Genomic DNA, 16,794 nt, shown 5'->3' with positions numbered 1-16,794 from the left:
TCCATACCCTCCAACATTTCTCCAAGGAAACATTTCTCCTAAGGAAAAGTGGGACATTCCGGGATCAAATCAGAAACCAGGATGACTTCTCTAAATAATAATAATAATAATAATAATAATAATAATAATAATAATAATAATTTATTATTTATACCCCGCCCATCTGGCTAGGCTTCCCCAGCCACTCTGGGTGGCTTCCAACAAAATACTAAAATACAGTAATGCCTCAAACATTAAAAGCTTCCCTAAACAGGGCTGCCTTCAGATGTCTTCCAGAAGTCTGGTAGTTGTTGTTCTCTTTGACATCTGGTGGGAGGGCGTTCCACAGGGCGGGCGCCACTACCGAGAAGGCCCTCTGCCTGGTCCCCTTAACTTGGCTTCTCACAGTGAGGGAACCACCAGAAGGCTCTTGGTGCTGGACCTCGGTGTCCGGGCAGAACAATGGGGGTGGAGACGCTCCTTCAGATAAATCAGGGACGTCCCTGGAAAACAGGGACACTTGGAGGGTGTGAGGGTGGCAGCCCTGCACTGGTTTCATACTGGCAATATGTCTGTACGTTTTAAGCAATGGCTTCTTCCAATCTATTAGCAAGCACAAGCCATGCCCAGTTCTGAAATCTGTCTCACCATATCGCCATGTTGCAGGATGTAGGTGGAAGTTGTCAGAGGAAGTGGGTGGGATTGATACGGACACCGGGGTGGTGGAAATAAAGTAACACCCAGCTCCGTCAAAGTTACCAATTATACCCAACAAGTTTCTGGAGCAGACTTGGTGGAACACTCTGTCACAAGAGACTAGGGCCCTGTGGGACTTGACATCTTTCCGCAGGGCTTGCAAGACAGAGCTGGCCTTTGGTTTGGACTCAGTCTGACCCTTATGTTTCCCTCCCCTTATGGTTTTGATCTATGGGCTACTTTTAAAATGAGGCTGCATTTTAAATTGCATTTTAACCTGTATTTTAAATTGGGTCCCCCCCCATTATGTTTTCACTGTAATTTTACTGGTATTAGCCGCCCTGAGCCCAGCTCTAGCCGGGGTATAAATTATTATTATTATTATTATTATTATTATTATTATTAAGCCATGCTTCTTTTTCCTGCTCACAGGCAGTAGCAACAATAGATCATTTGCTCATGTGGGCTAGGTACAAGCAGCAGTAACAAAGAGATATTCTGCCTACAAGTGACTACTTGCAAGAGATGCGTTGCAGATAATAAGCCACCAGTGAACTCAGATCATGCACCCTGTTTGTGTCTGTGATGCAAGCAGCACATTGCTTTGAAACCTGAAAACCGGATGCCAGGAAGTCTAGCTCTGTGAGGGGTAACCTACAGTTCCCAGGGTTCTTTGGGGGGAAAGTTGTGACTGTTAAAGAGGTATAAATGTGGGGAGGAAGTATTTTTTTTTTTAATCAATGGTTTGCTCCAGCAGCTACAGTTAACATGAAAATTGAATGCAGGGATGTGGGATCTGTGCCCGTCCCCACATGCTGCTAAGCTACACCTCCCACCACTGGCTGTGGGGGATGAAGGTTGGAATCCAACAACATCCAGAGGACCAGAGATTTCCCTCCCCAGTTTACTTGCTAGGAAGGAATTTCTAAGCGACTTTTACTAGTTGCGTCGACAGGCGCGTGAGCATGCCTGCTCTAGAATACCTTAAGCTACACCCACATGATTCATTTGTCAGCTCGGTTACTCAATTTTGGGACGAAAAGATAACCTCCTGGAATCCAAGCTTCCCACTGAAACAATGCAAAACTCCCTGTCGCTAGTCTAACTGCCACATTCTGGGTTAGCTGTAGTTTCCGAGTCACGGTCAAAGGTAGAGCGCATTGCTGTCGTCCATTGCAAGACAGCCTCTACAGCCACATCCCCAGGTAGAAGCCACAGCTGTGTTGATCCATTATTGTACTGGCTGATCTCCTACTTAATGAGCCAGGTTCAAGGTATTAGGTATTAATTTCCAAAGCCCTGGAGAATTTAGGTCCAGGGTACCTTAAAAGGTAAAGGTAAAGGAACCCCTGACCATTAGGTCCAGTCATGGCCAACTCTGGGGTTGCGGCGCTCATCTCGCTTTATTGGCCGAGGGAGCCAGCTTCCGGGTCTTGTGGCCAGTATGACTAAGCCGCTTCTGGCAAACCAGAGCAGTGCATGGAAATGCCATTTACCTTCCCGCCTAAGCGGTACCTATTTATCTACTTGCACTATGACATGCTTTCGAACTGCTAGGTTGGCAGGAGCAGGGACCGAGCAACGGGAGCTCACCCTGTTGTGGGGATTCGAACCGCCAACCTTTTGATCGGCAAGTCCTAGGCTCTGTGGTTTAACCCACAGTGCCACCTGCGTCCCTCCAGGGTACCTTAGGGAACCCCAAACCCTTATATCCCAGCTCCGTCACAGAGATCATCTGCTGAGATGTCATTGGTTGCCCCCTGCGTTGCAAGTCTCATGATAACAGCAAGAAATAGAGCTTTAGTGGTATCACTCCACCTTCTGTTTCGACTTTCAAATGGTTGAAAACCTTTCTATGCCATCAGGTTTATGCCAGCAATTAAAAACACATCTTTCCATAATAGTTAGTTGATGGGCACTGAATTTATATTTGCATGCGTTTTTATTACATATAGATATTATCGCAAACCTCTGTGATGATTTTTTTTATAAGATTTAGAAGAACATAAGTATTTTTTGTATATATAAATACATACATACATACAGGCACACACATCAAAAAGTGGCAGTTTCCAACCTAATATTCAATTATTAGGGTCAATATGACTACAACACTATGCATGGTTTCCAAGGAGTAAGCTCAAGCTCCGCTGAACTCACTGCATGAATAAAACATACTGAGCTTTAAACAAAAGATTTCTTGGGGGGGGGGAGACTCTTTGTAATTGTGTCTATACATTGAAAATCCATAAAACTTCTTCTTAAAAAAAAAGAAAAAAGATTGCCACCCAGCTGAAATGCAACTATTAGGATTTAACAAGAAATGAAAACAATCTTGAAAATAAGTGTTAGAATTTTAAATTGCTGTCATGAAGAAGGAACCCCATCAAAGAAAAGAAAGTACCTAGCCTCTGAATATTTCCCTCATTCTCTTTCCTCTATGCTACTATGTCACAGACAAATTTGAAAACATGAGCTCTGCTACTGAGCTACGGCCCTTCCTCAAATTATTGACTCCTCTTGTCAAAATAAAGATATAAGAAATAGAGTGGAGGCATAGGCATATGCTGCATATGCAAATGAACTCAATCCCAGAATAATCAGAACTTCGGGGGCGGAAAGCACTGCATGGACCACCCCCAAAAGACAGCCTACCGTTTCTAAAGTCATCATCAAATTCCAACCATGGGGGGAAGAGAACTAGGAGGGACTGAAAGATGTCAAGGTGCATGTCCCATAAAGATGGAGGCAACTCTCTGAGCATTCTCCTCTTCCTTTTTATAGGCTGACCACGACGAGGACAGTTTGCCAAACGAGACGGCCACTGGCCTGATGCAGCACCTCTAGTCTCATGTTCTTCTGATGAGGTTGGATTCTTTAGTGCTGACCTGTCCCTGCCCCAAGGAGCTTCACATGCAAATGCTGGCCAAAAACAATAGGATAAAGTTGGGGGCTGCATGTTCTTAGGCAGAAGTTCTGCTGGACTCCAGCTCCCACCAGCCCCAGCAGACACTGCCAATGCTCAAGGGTGATTTTCTTCTTATTTACAACAGTATTTCTGTACCATTACTTCACACCATACAAAACCAGGGCCATTTGCAATGCTGAAACACAAATCACCATTTCAATACAGTGGTACCTCGGGTTACAGACGCTTCAGGTTACATACGCTTCAGGTTACAGACTCTGCTAACCCAGAAATAGTGCTTCAGGTTAAGAACTTTGCTTCAGGATAAGAACAGAAATTGTGCTCCTGTGGTGTGGCGGCGGCAGGAGGCCCCATTAGCTAAAGTGGTGCTTCAGGTTAAGAACAGTTTCAGGTTAAGAACGGACCTCCGGAACAAATTAAGTACTTAACCCGAGGTACCACTGTAGTCAGTGCAAATAAAAATGCAGATATTTAGATTTGGACGCCTATGGCGTGTATACTGCAGTCTTTAATTGTTCTTATTTTTTTCCTGGATTTTTTTCAATAATGAAACACAGAACAAAATGAACAGCAGAAGCCTGGTCGATCAATACAATTTGTCCACATAAAATAAAAGCATCACGGCCAGTCAGTACAATGCAAAATATCAAATGGTGAAATCAAATATCAAATGGGCCGTGGTTTTGATAGTATTCCCTTGCTCTTACAACATGAAAAGCTCCTCCCATTTTGAATGACAGTCACGGGATGTTACTGTCTGGTATAAAAACAATACTGTTTGCTTTAGAGGCACAGTTATAGCAGGAAACACACTTAAAACAGAACCATGCTTAAACAGAAGCATATCATATAAGTGCGCTCTCTCTCTCTCTCTCTCTCTCTCTCTCTTTCTCCAGCACCTATCAGGTGGGCGCCATTGCCATTATAAGAGAACAAGGGAGTTCCGGCACCTCTTTTTCTAGAAAAATAGTAGTTTTGTGTGTGTGTTTTGCTGAAACTGCAGATACCAAATACACCTGTACAAAACTATACTTAGATTTGTAAATACGAATTTAGCTACCCATGTGTGGCAAGTTTTACAAGGAGGCAAGAAATATATAAAGGCAAATTCAAAAAAAGATATAAAGCCATGCATGCAAACAAACATAGGTGGTGGTTTTGTTTAGTTTATAATTGGAAGAGGCTATTTCTACTTCCAGGTTATTGATGTGGCAAAAGTGCCTGACATGCTACATGCGTAGGAAGGAAGTGGGAAAACGTGGGTTAGTGCCCTTTTTCGTATTTATTGGCTAGGCTGCTTGGCCTGGTTTTTTGTTTTAAACTGAATAACTGTATTTCTGCTCAGATTAAATATTATTCTCTCACTATGAACTTAAAAAAAGCATCCCCAAACTTTCTAACTCAACTGAACTTTTACAGAGGCCAATCAAAACTAGGGTGTGCAGAATCAGTCATGTCCTCCAAATAAAATAAAATAAAAACCTGACAAATCCCACATTTTTGTGATCACAAGAAGAGTCCAAGAGCAGAGTGCCTTTCCCAAAGATCAGGCATAAAAAATTCAATAAAAGCAAACATTGTTACCATCGGCCTTTACAACGGAACACAATCGTCAATGTTTGTTGTGTCAAGTGAGGAAACACAGAGGAGGATAAAGGCTACTTTCATGCCATCCTAATTTCTACAAACTTAAAACAAACTAATCTCAGTGCTTTAAACCAATTTTATTGTATGCTTTTCAGGGCCCCACCTTGCCAGGCCAAGTGGGAAAAACCCTGAAAGGCAGAGAGAGCAGGTCATCCAGGACTCAGAGCCAAGATGGTCTCTTTGTACAAATAAAAATGCAGATGATCTTTAAGGTTGAGTGGCTAATCAATATAAAAATTAACCAGCTACAAAGCTGTTACTGCTGAATTAGATTGCTTTAGGGCAAATCATCCTGCTTCATTTCCAATCAATGCCTGGCCTGTATCTTCCTGCTAAAATTTGATAAATTTTCATACCACCAATGACCCAGAGGTGGGTGGGTTTAGTTCCACTTCTGTTGCATCGTGTTCTTCTTGTTCTTTTATACACTGCTTTTGAGCCAAAATGACTTCTAAGTGGTTTACAACTATAAAATCATTATCTTATTAAAATACACAATAACAAGACCACTGGAGCATTGAAACACCTTAATTAAAATATACCATTAAACAGTTACAGTGGTACCTTGGGTTAAGAACTTAATTCGTTCCAGAGGTCCGTTCTTAACCTGAAACTGTTCTTAACCTGAGGTACCACTTTAGTTAATGGGGCCTCCTGCCGTCACCACTGCACGATTTCTGTTCTCATCCTGAAGCAAAGTTCTTAACCCGAGGTACTATTTCTGAGTTAGCGGAGTCTGTAACCTGAAGTGTCTGTAACCCAAGGTACCACTGTAGTTAAAAAGTGAAACCATTGAAACAGTTTTTTTAATTAAAAAAAACAGTTAAAACAACAACATCAGAAGTTCAGTGTGCTTTCCCAAACAGGTGTGTCTTCAGGAGCTGGCAGAATGCCGATACTGATGGGGGCATCTCATATTTCAGAAGGCTATAGCACGGAAGTGCCCTTCTACACAGCAGTAATGCAAAAACATTAGGGCAGCATTGCAGAACACCTAATAAAGTGTAACAATTTGTGGGCGGTACAGTAGAGTATAAATCCACTAGTAATGCACTATTATTGTTTCATTTATAATATTGCTGACTTTACAGGAACACCAGTCTCATTCTGGGTAGAATGAGCATCTGAGCAGGCCCACAATGGGACTTCTTTGGGCTAAGACTAATGCTAGCAACGTTATATTTGGGCAGAGTGAAAACATGGAGATCCTACAGCAGAGAGCAATCAACACCCTTAAAAACTTTCTCTATCAATAAATATCCTCCGCCCTCAGCTGAACAGCTTCCAACCCCTTACTTTAATTATTTGTTCAGCTTATACAGCACTCTTTATACAGAAATCCCAGATTTTGTTGTTGTTTAGTCGTTTAGTCGTGTCCGACTCTTCGTGACCCCTTGGACCAGAGCATGCCAGGCAGCACAAACTATCCCAGATAGGTTAACGTAAAAAAAACATAAAACATAAATCTGTTCAACAGGTACATTTAAAATTCTAGAGCAGCCTTTACCAACCTAGTGCCCTGCAAATGCTTTGGAATACAACTCCCATCAGGACCACTGGAGATGTAGTCCAGCTCTAACTCTAACATCAAGAGCACACCAGGCTAGTGAAGATTGCTATACAGGATATCCAGTATATAGAAGGACAACACTACAAAACAATCTAATTCAGCAGTAGCAGCTTTGTAGCTGTTTAATTTTTATATTGATTAGCCACTCAACCTTAAGATTATCTGCATTTTTATTTGTACTTTTTAAATAGCATTTTATATTTTTTTATTATTATAAACAGCCCTGAGAGTTTATGACATGGTGCTATAGTAATAATACCTGTATAATAGATAAACAGAACGTAAGTAATCCCTGAGGCCTTGTGATGCTCACTAGGGCTGATTGTAGTTTGGAGTCTGACAACATCTGGTTATCCACCCCTGTGTTTAAATCAGGGTTGGCGTATGTCCTGAATCTTCCAGACATAGCCAGCAATTAACCATCAGAAATAGTGTCCGGGCAGAAATTGCTGAAACGTCTGGGAAAATCCAGACGTATGGCAACACGTGTCAACTGTGTCTCTTTTTTTGTCAACTCCTCTTAAAAATAGCTTTAAAAAAAACAACTTTTCTGTTCCGATTTTCACTTTTGGAAATATGGCAACCCTAGTTAAAGGCATGTAACTCAGTGTGTATACATTCTGCCCCTTGCCTCCTTCTTCCTTCCCCTCCCCTTGTTGTTGTCTGCTCCTTTGCCCAAATCTGGATGGGAAGGGCCTAAGGGCATGGATAAGTTTGTGCCACAGAATCACCCTCATCGCAAGAACATAAATGGAGCCCTGCTGGATGGTTCATATTGTCCAGGATCCTTTGCTCTCCCCTCTTGTGAGTAACAACAACTGGTGTTTCTGAAGGCAAAGTTTTTCCAACTGTGGGAGCAGAACAGAGCTGCTGGGGCTAGTAGCCACTGAACAGCCTTATCCTCCATGAATTTGTCTAATCCTCTTTTAAAACCATCCAAGTTTGTGGCCGTGGTTGCCACTACCTCTTGCAGCAGCAGAATCCACAGTTTTAACTGGTGGGTGGGTGGGTGGGTGTTGAGAAGGAAATGCGGGGACTGAGTTCCCTTACCGTCTAAAAATTAAATTATCATCATCATTATTTTGGCCTGCAGGGGCTGGAAGGGATATACACCCAATGCCTGAGCCAAAAATCCACCTATATCTATACTGTAATCAATAAAGTTGTGGCCATTTCTAATCCAGATAGTTGTCTGCTTGAGTTTATTAATCACAACTTACATTTAGCCACTGCCTGCAGTTGGGTGGGTGGCACTGCAACTGGGCCTGCAGCAAACAAACTTTGTGGTGAGTTCCTCCACTTTCTTTTCCAGAAAAAAGCACTGGTTTTAACTATGTAGAGAGCCAGTGTGGTGTAGTGATTAAGAGAGGTAGCCTTGTAATCTGGTGAACTGGGTTCGCTTCCCCGCTCCTCCACATGCAGCTGCTGGGTGACCCTGGGCTAGTCACACTTCTCTGAAGTCTTTCAGCCCCACTCACCTCACAGAGTGTTTGTTGTGGGGGAGGAAGGGAAAGGAGAATGTTAGCTGCTTTGAGACTCCTTCGGGTAGTGATAAAGCGGGATATCAAATCCAAACTCTTCTTCTTCTATGTACTGCATGAATACTTTCTTTTGTCTGCCCTGAATCTTCCAACACTCTGCTTTTCTGGGTGTCCATGATTTCTAGTGTTATGAGAGAGGAAGAAAAGCTTTGCTCTCGTCACTTACTCCATGCTGGGCATAATTTTTTTTAAACTTCTATCACGTCACATTTTACACATCTTCTCTCTGAACTAAAAAGCCCCAAGAGCTGCAACTTTTCTCCGTAGGCGAGTTGCTTCAGCCCTGCCACACCTCTCCCAAGTACACACAATACTATTTTCTGTAACAGTTTATGGCATATACAGTGCTTTTTTTTCCTTTAAAAAATGTTTAGGGGTACTCTCATTTTCCTACTCATATTGAAATGCTGCCCCTCAATGAGGCCAAACTTAGATTCACAAAATGTGTAGGGGTATGCGTACCCCCGCGTACACCCCCCCCCAAAAAGCACTGGGCATATATATCAATAAACTCGAAATAAATACAGCTGAAGCTGCAATCCTATGCATATGTACTTAGCAGCAAGTCCCACTGAACTCAGTTAGGGCTTCTGCTCAGAGATGCACAGGATTTCAGTGCAAGCTTTAGGATCACCAAAAGAAGCAGATGTCATTGCTGTGACAGCAGAATCTGACTCACTGCTGCAGAACCTTATATTCCATTTAACTAACACAAACACTCATTCCCGACAGCTTGTTTTCCAAATGAAAGTTTTCATGGCGTACAGAAAAGAGTGCTGTTTACATTCTTTGGGGAAGAAAAGGCAAAAACACTCCAGCCAAAATCTGCAGTGCTACGTGTTGCAAATTAAATGTTTGCTCTGAGTAGACAAAAGCAGAAGAGCTACTTGGCCTTGCAAACTCCGCCAGCAACAGAAACGACAAAACGGTTAATTGCTTCTGGAGCACACGAGAACCCTAACTGAGCGAAAAACCAAGACCTTTCAAGAATTTGAGCTAAAAATGTTCTCGGAACACTGTGCCTCAAAAGAAAGCAGGAAGTCTGTCCCAACAAGATCTGGACATCTGGACATATTAGTCTGGGACACTGCAACCGGCAACACCGAGAATTGCACGCATGGTGCTGTGGAACTCCTTCACAAGGGAAATCAAGCAGAGCCACCCTTCTCCCTTGCGTTCAGGAAACTTGTGAGGCATTTATTTCTTTATTTATTCAGACATTCGGCTGATGGTTTTACAAAGGTTGGGGGGTTTGGGGTTTGTTTGTTTTTCCGTGTTTAATTACTATCTGCAGCACATTCTAATGTTGCTCTGAATATTGCAATTCATGTAACCTTGTAGTTGTGAACCACCACAGGTTCGCTTGGGAGAGGAAGGGTGGCTTATAAATCTGGAAAAAAAATAATGTTTGCGCTCAGTGGGATTCCCAGTTTGCTGTATCAGCAGCACAGCTGAACGTGAGAAGGGTGAGATTATTGGCGAGCAGAATTTTAAACATCCACTCCCGGCATTCCCGTCCCGCTCGCTCCCCATACCTCCACTGCTCCCATGACACAACTGAGCACCAGCAAAGAGGGTGAGCACCGTTTGTGTATGGAGGTTTGTGTTTTGTATGTAGTTCAGGGATGTGTGGTGTGTGTAACCACGTATACGAAGTGGCAAAGTGGTGTGTGTCGCCATCTTGGTCATGCCCGCATTTGAGTTGGCCGCATCCACCTTTGGCATGAGGCCCTCAAAGGGTTGGCTCTTAGTGAATGTGGCCTTTCATGGGCAGGGGGAAGTCCCATACCCAATATAAAGGATTGCAGACACAGGCTATGTGCACGCTACACATGCAAAACGCATTTAGAGCACATTGTTTTCCGCCAAAGAATTGTGGGAACTGTAGTTTACTCCCTCAGAGAGATATAATTCCCAGCACCCTTAAACTACAGTTCCCAGAATACTGTGTGGGGAAAGCCATGCATTTAAAAGGTGCTTTAAATATATTATGATTACACAATCATCATGTTATTCAGCCTTAAGTTTTCATTCGCCTTTCAGTACTAGACAGTCTACACAGTAGAATACTTTATTATACAACACCAAAGCAAAGAACAGGCTTTCTAGCTTCCAAATAAGCCCCAGAACAGATAGAGCAGCCCCACACCGACTGCAAGACATCTACTAACTTCTTCTGCTATTGCACAAGTTTGCCTTTCACTTTTCGGAATTTTGATCTGGCAGCCTAAAGCTACAGAGTGTGCCTTTCCTTGTGTGTTTATTATGACATCCTAAAATTCTAAAAGAAAAAGAAGAACTTTGCTAACCTGATACAGGAGTCCTGTAGACCCCAGTTAAGTCATAGTTTAAAAGACACTCAGATATGACACACTCAGATTTAATGCAAGCATATTAAATTGTTCTAAGAACAGTTGTTCATATTCCAGCTACGACTATTGGAGTGGGTGTGTTATCCAGAGTCTGAAGTGATCCCTGTTTTTGAGTCATATTCCACAGATTATTTCCCCACACAGAGCTGTAGCTAGGTGATCTTACACCCCTGGCAGAACTGTCCAGATTGCGCCCCCTAGCCACAGACAAATTAGCTCTTCTTTCTGCCTCTCCTCCAACCCCGCCCCCTTCCACCCATTCAATTCACCCTCTATCTGAAACCATTTCTTACGACGCAATAATCAATTTTTATATTTATGGACATACTATTAGCCGATTTTGCAGGGGGGGGCATCAACTGCGCCCCTGGCAGGGGCCCACCTCGCCACCCCCTAGCTACAGCCCTGTCCCCACAAACATTATTCATACACCTTTTCTTCAATAACCACTGCAAAAATCCTTCTGGGAATATTATTTATTCCTTTTCTTGCTCTTTTTGAAGAGAAAGTACTGGTTAACACACCCTTGCCTTGACTATATCAGCTTAGCTGTTAGGTTGTTAAATGAGAGCTTTTCACCATGCTGGTCATCAGTGATTCGTTTTTCCTCCCTGGCACACTTTTCATGAATGCAGCAAACAAATGTAATATGTAAGCACACCACAAGAGCGGACGGCTGAACGCCGTGGACATTCAAGAACTTTATTGTTCACGAAATCTGAGTTGGCACAGATCAGGGGAGAAAAGTTTTACATGTATCATACCATGCACCCAAAGGCAACAGGGGTTAAATATTCAATAAATAGGAAATATTCCAAAGGAGAACCGAAAGGAACGTGACCTTTACATTATGTATCTTTACTCATTTGAAGCTATCTGCTCTGCCCTTCCAAAACAACAGATAGAGCTACACCTGCAGTGCCAAGATCTTATACCTTATACAGGCCAAAAGGGGATTGATTGCAGGTTTGTTCTGGGAATCTTCCCACATACCTACATTTCTTTCCCACATACACACACCCTCCATGAAAAGCTACCAGGTTTCTAAAAGGTGCCAATGGGCACACAAGAAAACGCAAAGCCTTAGTGTGTACCCAGAGCTCCACACAAACTGTGGCCCCTTCTCTTCCATGCACACATTTCTTGACTACAATAAAAGAGAATGGAATGACGACTGTTCAGTTATAATCATAGAACTGTAGCCTTGGAAGGGACCACAAGGATCAAGCCCCTGCAATGCAGGAATCTTTTGCCCAATGTGGGGCTTGAACTCACAACCTTGAGATTAAGAGTCTCATGCTCTACCAACTGTGCTGGTTCCGAGCCACTATGCATCTCACAAGCTCTTGTTATGGCAAATGGGAAGTTTCTACCAACAGAAGTCTGCCCAATTAAAAAAATAGAAAAAGATACAAACTTAATCCTCTTTGAATGTCTTAGATAATAGACCATACAAGAGAAGCACACATAAGATGTGAAGTTCTAGGTTGCAAATCTGGAAACATATATTTTTTAAGACAACAAACTACCCATGCTCCAAGTTTAATCCTTTCAGCAAAACCTGGACATGATCCACCCAGTGTTAAACACTTTTAAATCCAGTTGAAGTCAGTGAAACATACTAAGTTTGAGTTGATTTTTGCTGTACCCCAAATTTATATTTTCAGTGGAACCACGGGGTAACTTAAACACATAATGTAGTACTTCATGTGCATAGATAACTTCCCCAATAAAACCATCAGGCTTCAAAGTGCTTTGCACCCTGGAATTCCTAATAATTAAAATGAAGACAGATTATATCAAACTAAGATTACTTAGGAGTAAGATCCGCTAAATTCAATGTGAACCAAGGCTGGATGTTGCATGGCACATTAACACACCGCACCTTTGCAGCCTGTGTTGAATAAAATAATATACTGAACATTCCCTGGTTGAACCCTCTGGTGTAACAGACATTAAGAGACTAAACCGGGAAGTTGGTAGCCTCCAGCTCAAATCTGCCTCTGCCATGAATACACTAGGTGACTTTGCATTCTCAACCATGGGCGTAGCAAAGGGGGGGGGCAGGGAGCTGCCCTCTTGAATCAATTTTTTTAAAAAAAAAAAGCTAACAGAGGTTCTGCTGCCCCCCTTCTAACAAAAATCCTGACTTCGTTCTATGTTCTCAACTGAAATATGTGTCTAACAACAGGTGTATTGTAAGGATCACTGAGGATGTATGAGAAACATTTTGCACAATCAGAAAAGTGTGGTACAAATCTGAAGTATTAAAATCGCCAATTCCTGAAGCGTTGAAAGTTGAAGGGGGAGGAAACGACCCCTTTCAACTTCGCCTCCGAGGGTGGCTAAAAATGTCTTGAAAGGGAAACCACATAGAGAATGCGGCTGAAGTGTGGGCAGGAAGACAGGGTCGTCCAGCAGAAAAAGGGAGAAGCATCTTCGTCGACACAGGCTGGCTGCGTTAAAGAGGATGAACTAAAAAAATTCCGCCTTTGCACAATCGGCAAAGCTAGTAGTGGGGGAAGATGGCGTAAAAGCAGCCGCGGAGCTGATCCGATGAGGCATGGACGGAGCAGGGGGACGGGAGGGGCAGAGGTGGCGGTTGTGCAATCCGAATTCACCCTTTAACCTCCTGGGAAGCTGCCGGACCTTCCCAGCACCAGCCTCCAAGAGGGGATCCACTCGACTTAAACTGCCTTACACTGGTGCGTCTCTGGGCGGCTGCCTTCAGCCTATCCCAGACGCTGGGTCTTCAAAACCTCGGCGAGGGGAGAGCGTGAGTTGCTCTCCACCAAACCGATCGCCCCCTGAAATTTCCTTGCGCCACTGACGGCGAGCGCTCAGTTCAATCCGGTGTCACTCCACACATGATCTCCAGCTTTTGGAGAGACGGTGCTGGAAAGCCAGCGCTCTGCAAACTGGCGCAGTTCAAAAGTTTATGTGAACGCAATCTCTCTCCCCTCCCCGCCCCCAAAAAAAAACCAAACAAAAAACAACACTTCTTTGAATCCTACTCCGCTATTGACGAAATGCAACCGAAGCTGCCAGCGAGCTGGAATACGCGCAAAGGCGCGCGTGGTGGCGATCCGTGGTGGCACCAGGGAAGGACTTGGGGGCGCAGAAGCCCAGGGCCCCGATCCACAGGAGGGGCAGGACGCAGCCCCAAACTCAGCAGGGATGGCTGACTGCCCGGGAAGCCAACGCAGTGCCCCCGACCCAGATTTTGTGGACTCCCAACTCCATTCAGCACCCCCCCCCCACACACACAGTAACCATGGCCAAGAGTTAAGGGAGGTGAGGGGTTGTCCAAAACATCTGTAGGGCGCCACGTTGGCTACCCTTGGTGACGTACTGCTGATGACCCCCTAAAGAGGGCTCACCCGCGTAAGACCATTAAGTCTACGGCTAAAATTACCTAACTGTACTCCTGCAGTTTTCTGACCGCGCATTTCTCCCTGGTCTAAGTTGGCTGAAAATCAGCTGTGCATTTAATATTTTCGGGGAAAGGAGTCGGGAGTGTGAAGTGTTGCATCTGGAGTGGCGGCTCCTTAGTGCAAGCTGTCGTTATTCCTGCCTCTAGAAAAATAAATATGCCACGGGACGAAGAATGGGAGTCACTCCGTTTACTTTTTAGAGGATTCGACTCGTTTCTTTTCTCGCGTAATAGCTCCCAGACGCGCGACAAGAGTGGACACAGACAAGGAACATGCTAAAGTCCCCTTTCTGTCATTATGCAGACAGATGCACCCAGGTTACATTTTAACTGGCTGTCTAAAGGCCCACGGGCATGGGGATAAGGGGGAGCGATCGTCGGATGCTCCCTTCTCAGTTCCGGAGGTTCTAGAGTTACAGAAGTTCAACAGGTAAAGAGCGGAGCAAGATGCCAAAGCCGTTGGATTTTAGTAGCGTGAGAAGAGATCGTTTTCGGACCTCTCTGTTTAAGGTTGATAATCGCTTTCCGCCTCCTAAGCGTGGTTCTGTCTCCAAAAGACACTGGCACACACAGACACGCACAAGGTGCAGATCTGCGACAGTTCCTTTGGCCAACAGCTTTCTTGGGTAAGTTTGGGAGCATCCTATAAGCGTCAATTCCAAGGAAGAAGAGGAGGGAAGGGGGGAAGCTAGCCAAAGAGCTGGAAGTTGAACCTTCAAAAGTACACAGATCTGGGAACGACAAAACCGTCACAGATCCCGGAGCAAAGCCAAGAAGAAGTAACATTATTTCTTTCGCGCCGCAATTCCAGTGAATAGCTTCAGTCATTCCCAAGGCATCGGGGCGAGATCCTGCCAAAATCCAGCGCGTCCATGTCCCGCGGATTTCAAGGGCAGAGTTAAGAAGCAGGGGCGAAAAGCGCCCTTTGAAATCGACGGGAACCTAACCAAACGTGTTTTAAAATATATTATTACAGTATGAGTATTACAATCCAGCCTAAACAAAGCTCTCGGAGGTCCCGTAGATTTCAGGGCAGATGAACATGTGTTTAATGAACTCTTGAGAAACATGGGTTTTTTAAAAAAAACAAAGGAACGTAATACATTGCTCAGCTTTGTCTGGATTGCACCCAACATTTAAAAAATTAGACAAAAGTGTACAAGCGCCAACAAGCGAATCGTACAAGTGTGTGTGTATCATAGGAGCCAGCTCCTAGGGGGCGAGGTCCCTTCGACCCTCCAATAAAATATTTGAGGGGGCCGCCCCCCAAAATTGATAGGCATTTCTATTCAAATGGTGTGCATACGATGCGTCAAGTGATCGATTATGCAGGGCGGGGCTTGCCCAATATTTTATTCAAGTTGGCACCCCTTTATTCAAGTTGGTATTTACACAACACACACACAATATACACACACACAGCTGTTTTGTTTTTGTTTTGTTTTGTGTGTGTGTGTGTAGAGCAGTGCCAACTTGAACAAAATATTGGGGGGCCCAGGTAAGCCCTACCCCGTATAATCGCTTAGAAGTCGCAACACCCACCCACCATTTAAATGGCAATGCCCATCAACGTGGGAGCCCACCATGCAACCCCAAAAATAAATTCAAGGGGCCACCTTTCGTGAGCTATATGCCCATTATATCAAGATCAACGCCGAGGCCTTCCCGTCCAACAAGCAGAACGACGATGATGATACAATATTGACAAGTTGTTGTTGTTGCTGTTGTTGTTATGACCTGATACGGCGGGAGAGACCTCAGCCGGAGAAGGGCCACTTTGGAGCTGAGAGAAGAAAAGGACTTTTTCCTAAAAAGGGAAACCCCCGCCCCCGATCGGCGCCGGATCGGGGAGGTGGGGGCGCCCTGCTGCTCAGGTGCGCCCTGGGCGCCTTTCCTCTTACCTCTTCTTCTCCTTCTCCGCTGTCATCGTGGAAGCGGCGCCTCCGCTGTTCTGCGCGGCGTCTGGATACACGGGCTCCCTCGTGGGCGCGCCCGACCCAGGCAGGCAGGCAGGGGGCCTGGCTTGGGTGGGTGGGCAGGTCCCCGGAGGCCTTTGGAGAGGTGCAAGGGGCGTGCTGGGCTGCGCCGGCGGGCTCCCTCTTTCGGCCGCGCAGGTTCCCTGGTGGCGCTCCTCGTGGCGAGCGGATCCGGTGGCGGCGGCGGCGCTGCTTTCGAGGCTGCGATCCTGGGGCCGAGCCGCCCCTGAGCTGACCATACAGTCTCAGGACACTGCCGAGGATTGTACAGTCCGCTCAGGGGAGAGACGAGGCGGGGCGGGCGCTGTGCTCCCCTTCTTGCCGGGGGAATCGATGTGAAGAGGCAGCTGCGCGCGCGGGGCTCCCTTTAAGACGCGCAACCTTGGCCGGCGCTCCGAGAGGGGCAGGCGCAAGGCGCTCCTCCGCCAGCCGACGGCTCCCGGCTCCAGCTGGAGCGGCCGACGGAGCGCGGGCCAATGGGCGGGCGAGGCGCACGCCGAGGGGCCCGCCTCCTCCTCCTCCTCCCCCGCCTCCCTCCCCGCCCGTCGAGCAACTTTCTCCCGACTTGTGGAGAGGAAGGAGGGCGGCGGGCCGGCGAGCCAGAGGGACGCGCGGTCACTCAGAGAGAGCCAGAAAGGGGCATCGCCACAG

At 45.3% G+C, this 16,794-nt stretch overlaps 1 protein-coding gene across 1 annotated transcript in view; it reads right to left on the bottom strand.

Moving 5' to 3' along the window:
- EPAS1 (endothelial PAS domain protein 1) overlaps positions 1-16,591 on the bottom strand; it is a 126,387-nt gene extending 109,796 nt beyond the window's left edge. Inside the window, 3 exon segments of the mRNA XM_053383376.1 lie at positions 16,069-16,178; positions 16,180-16,295; positions 16,298-16,591. Of these exon segments, the coding sequence (XP_053239351.1) occupies positions 16,069-16,178; positions 16,180-16,295; positions 16,298-16,382 (311 nt within the window). The 5' untranslated portion in view covers positions 16,383-16,591.
- Positions 16,592-16,794: the final 203 nt, after the last annotated feature.

This window comes from Podarcis raffonei, chromosome 3, assembly GCF_027172205.1.
Source record: "Podarcis raffonei isolate rPodRaf1 chromosome 3, rPodRaf1.pri, whole genome shotgun sequence".
Lineage (NCBI taxonomy): Eukaryota > Metazoa > Chordata > Lepidosauria > Squamata > Lacertidae > Podarcis > Podarcis raffonei.
Note: the sequence above shows the minus strand (reverse complement) of the source record. Positions and strands in the feature narration are given on the sequence as shown.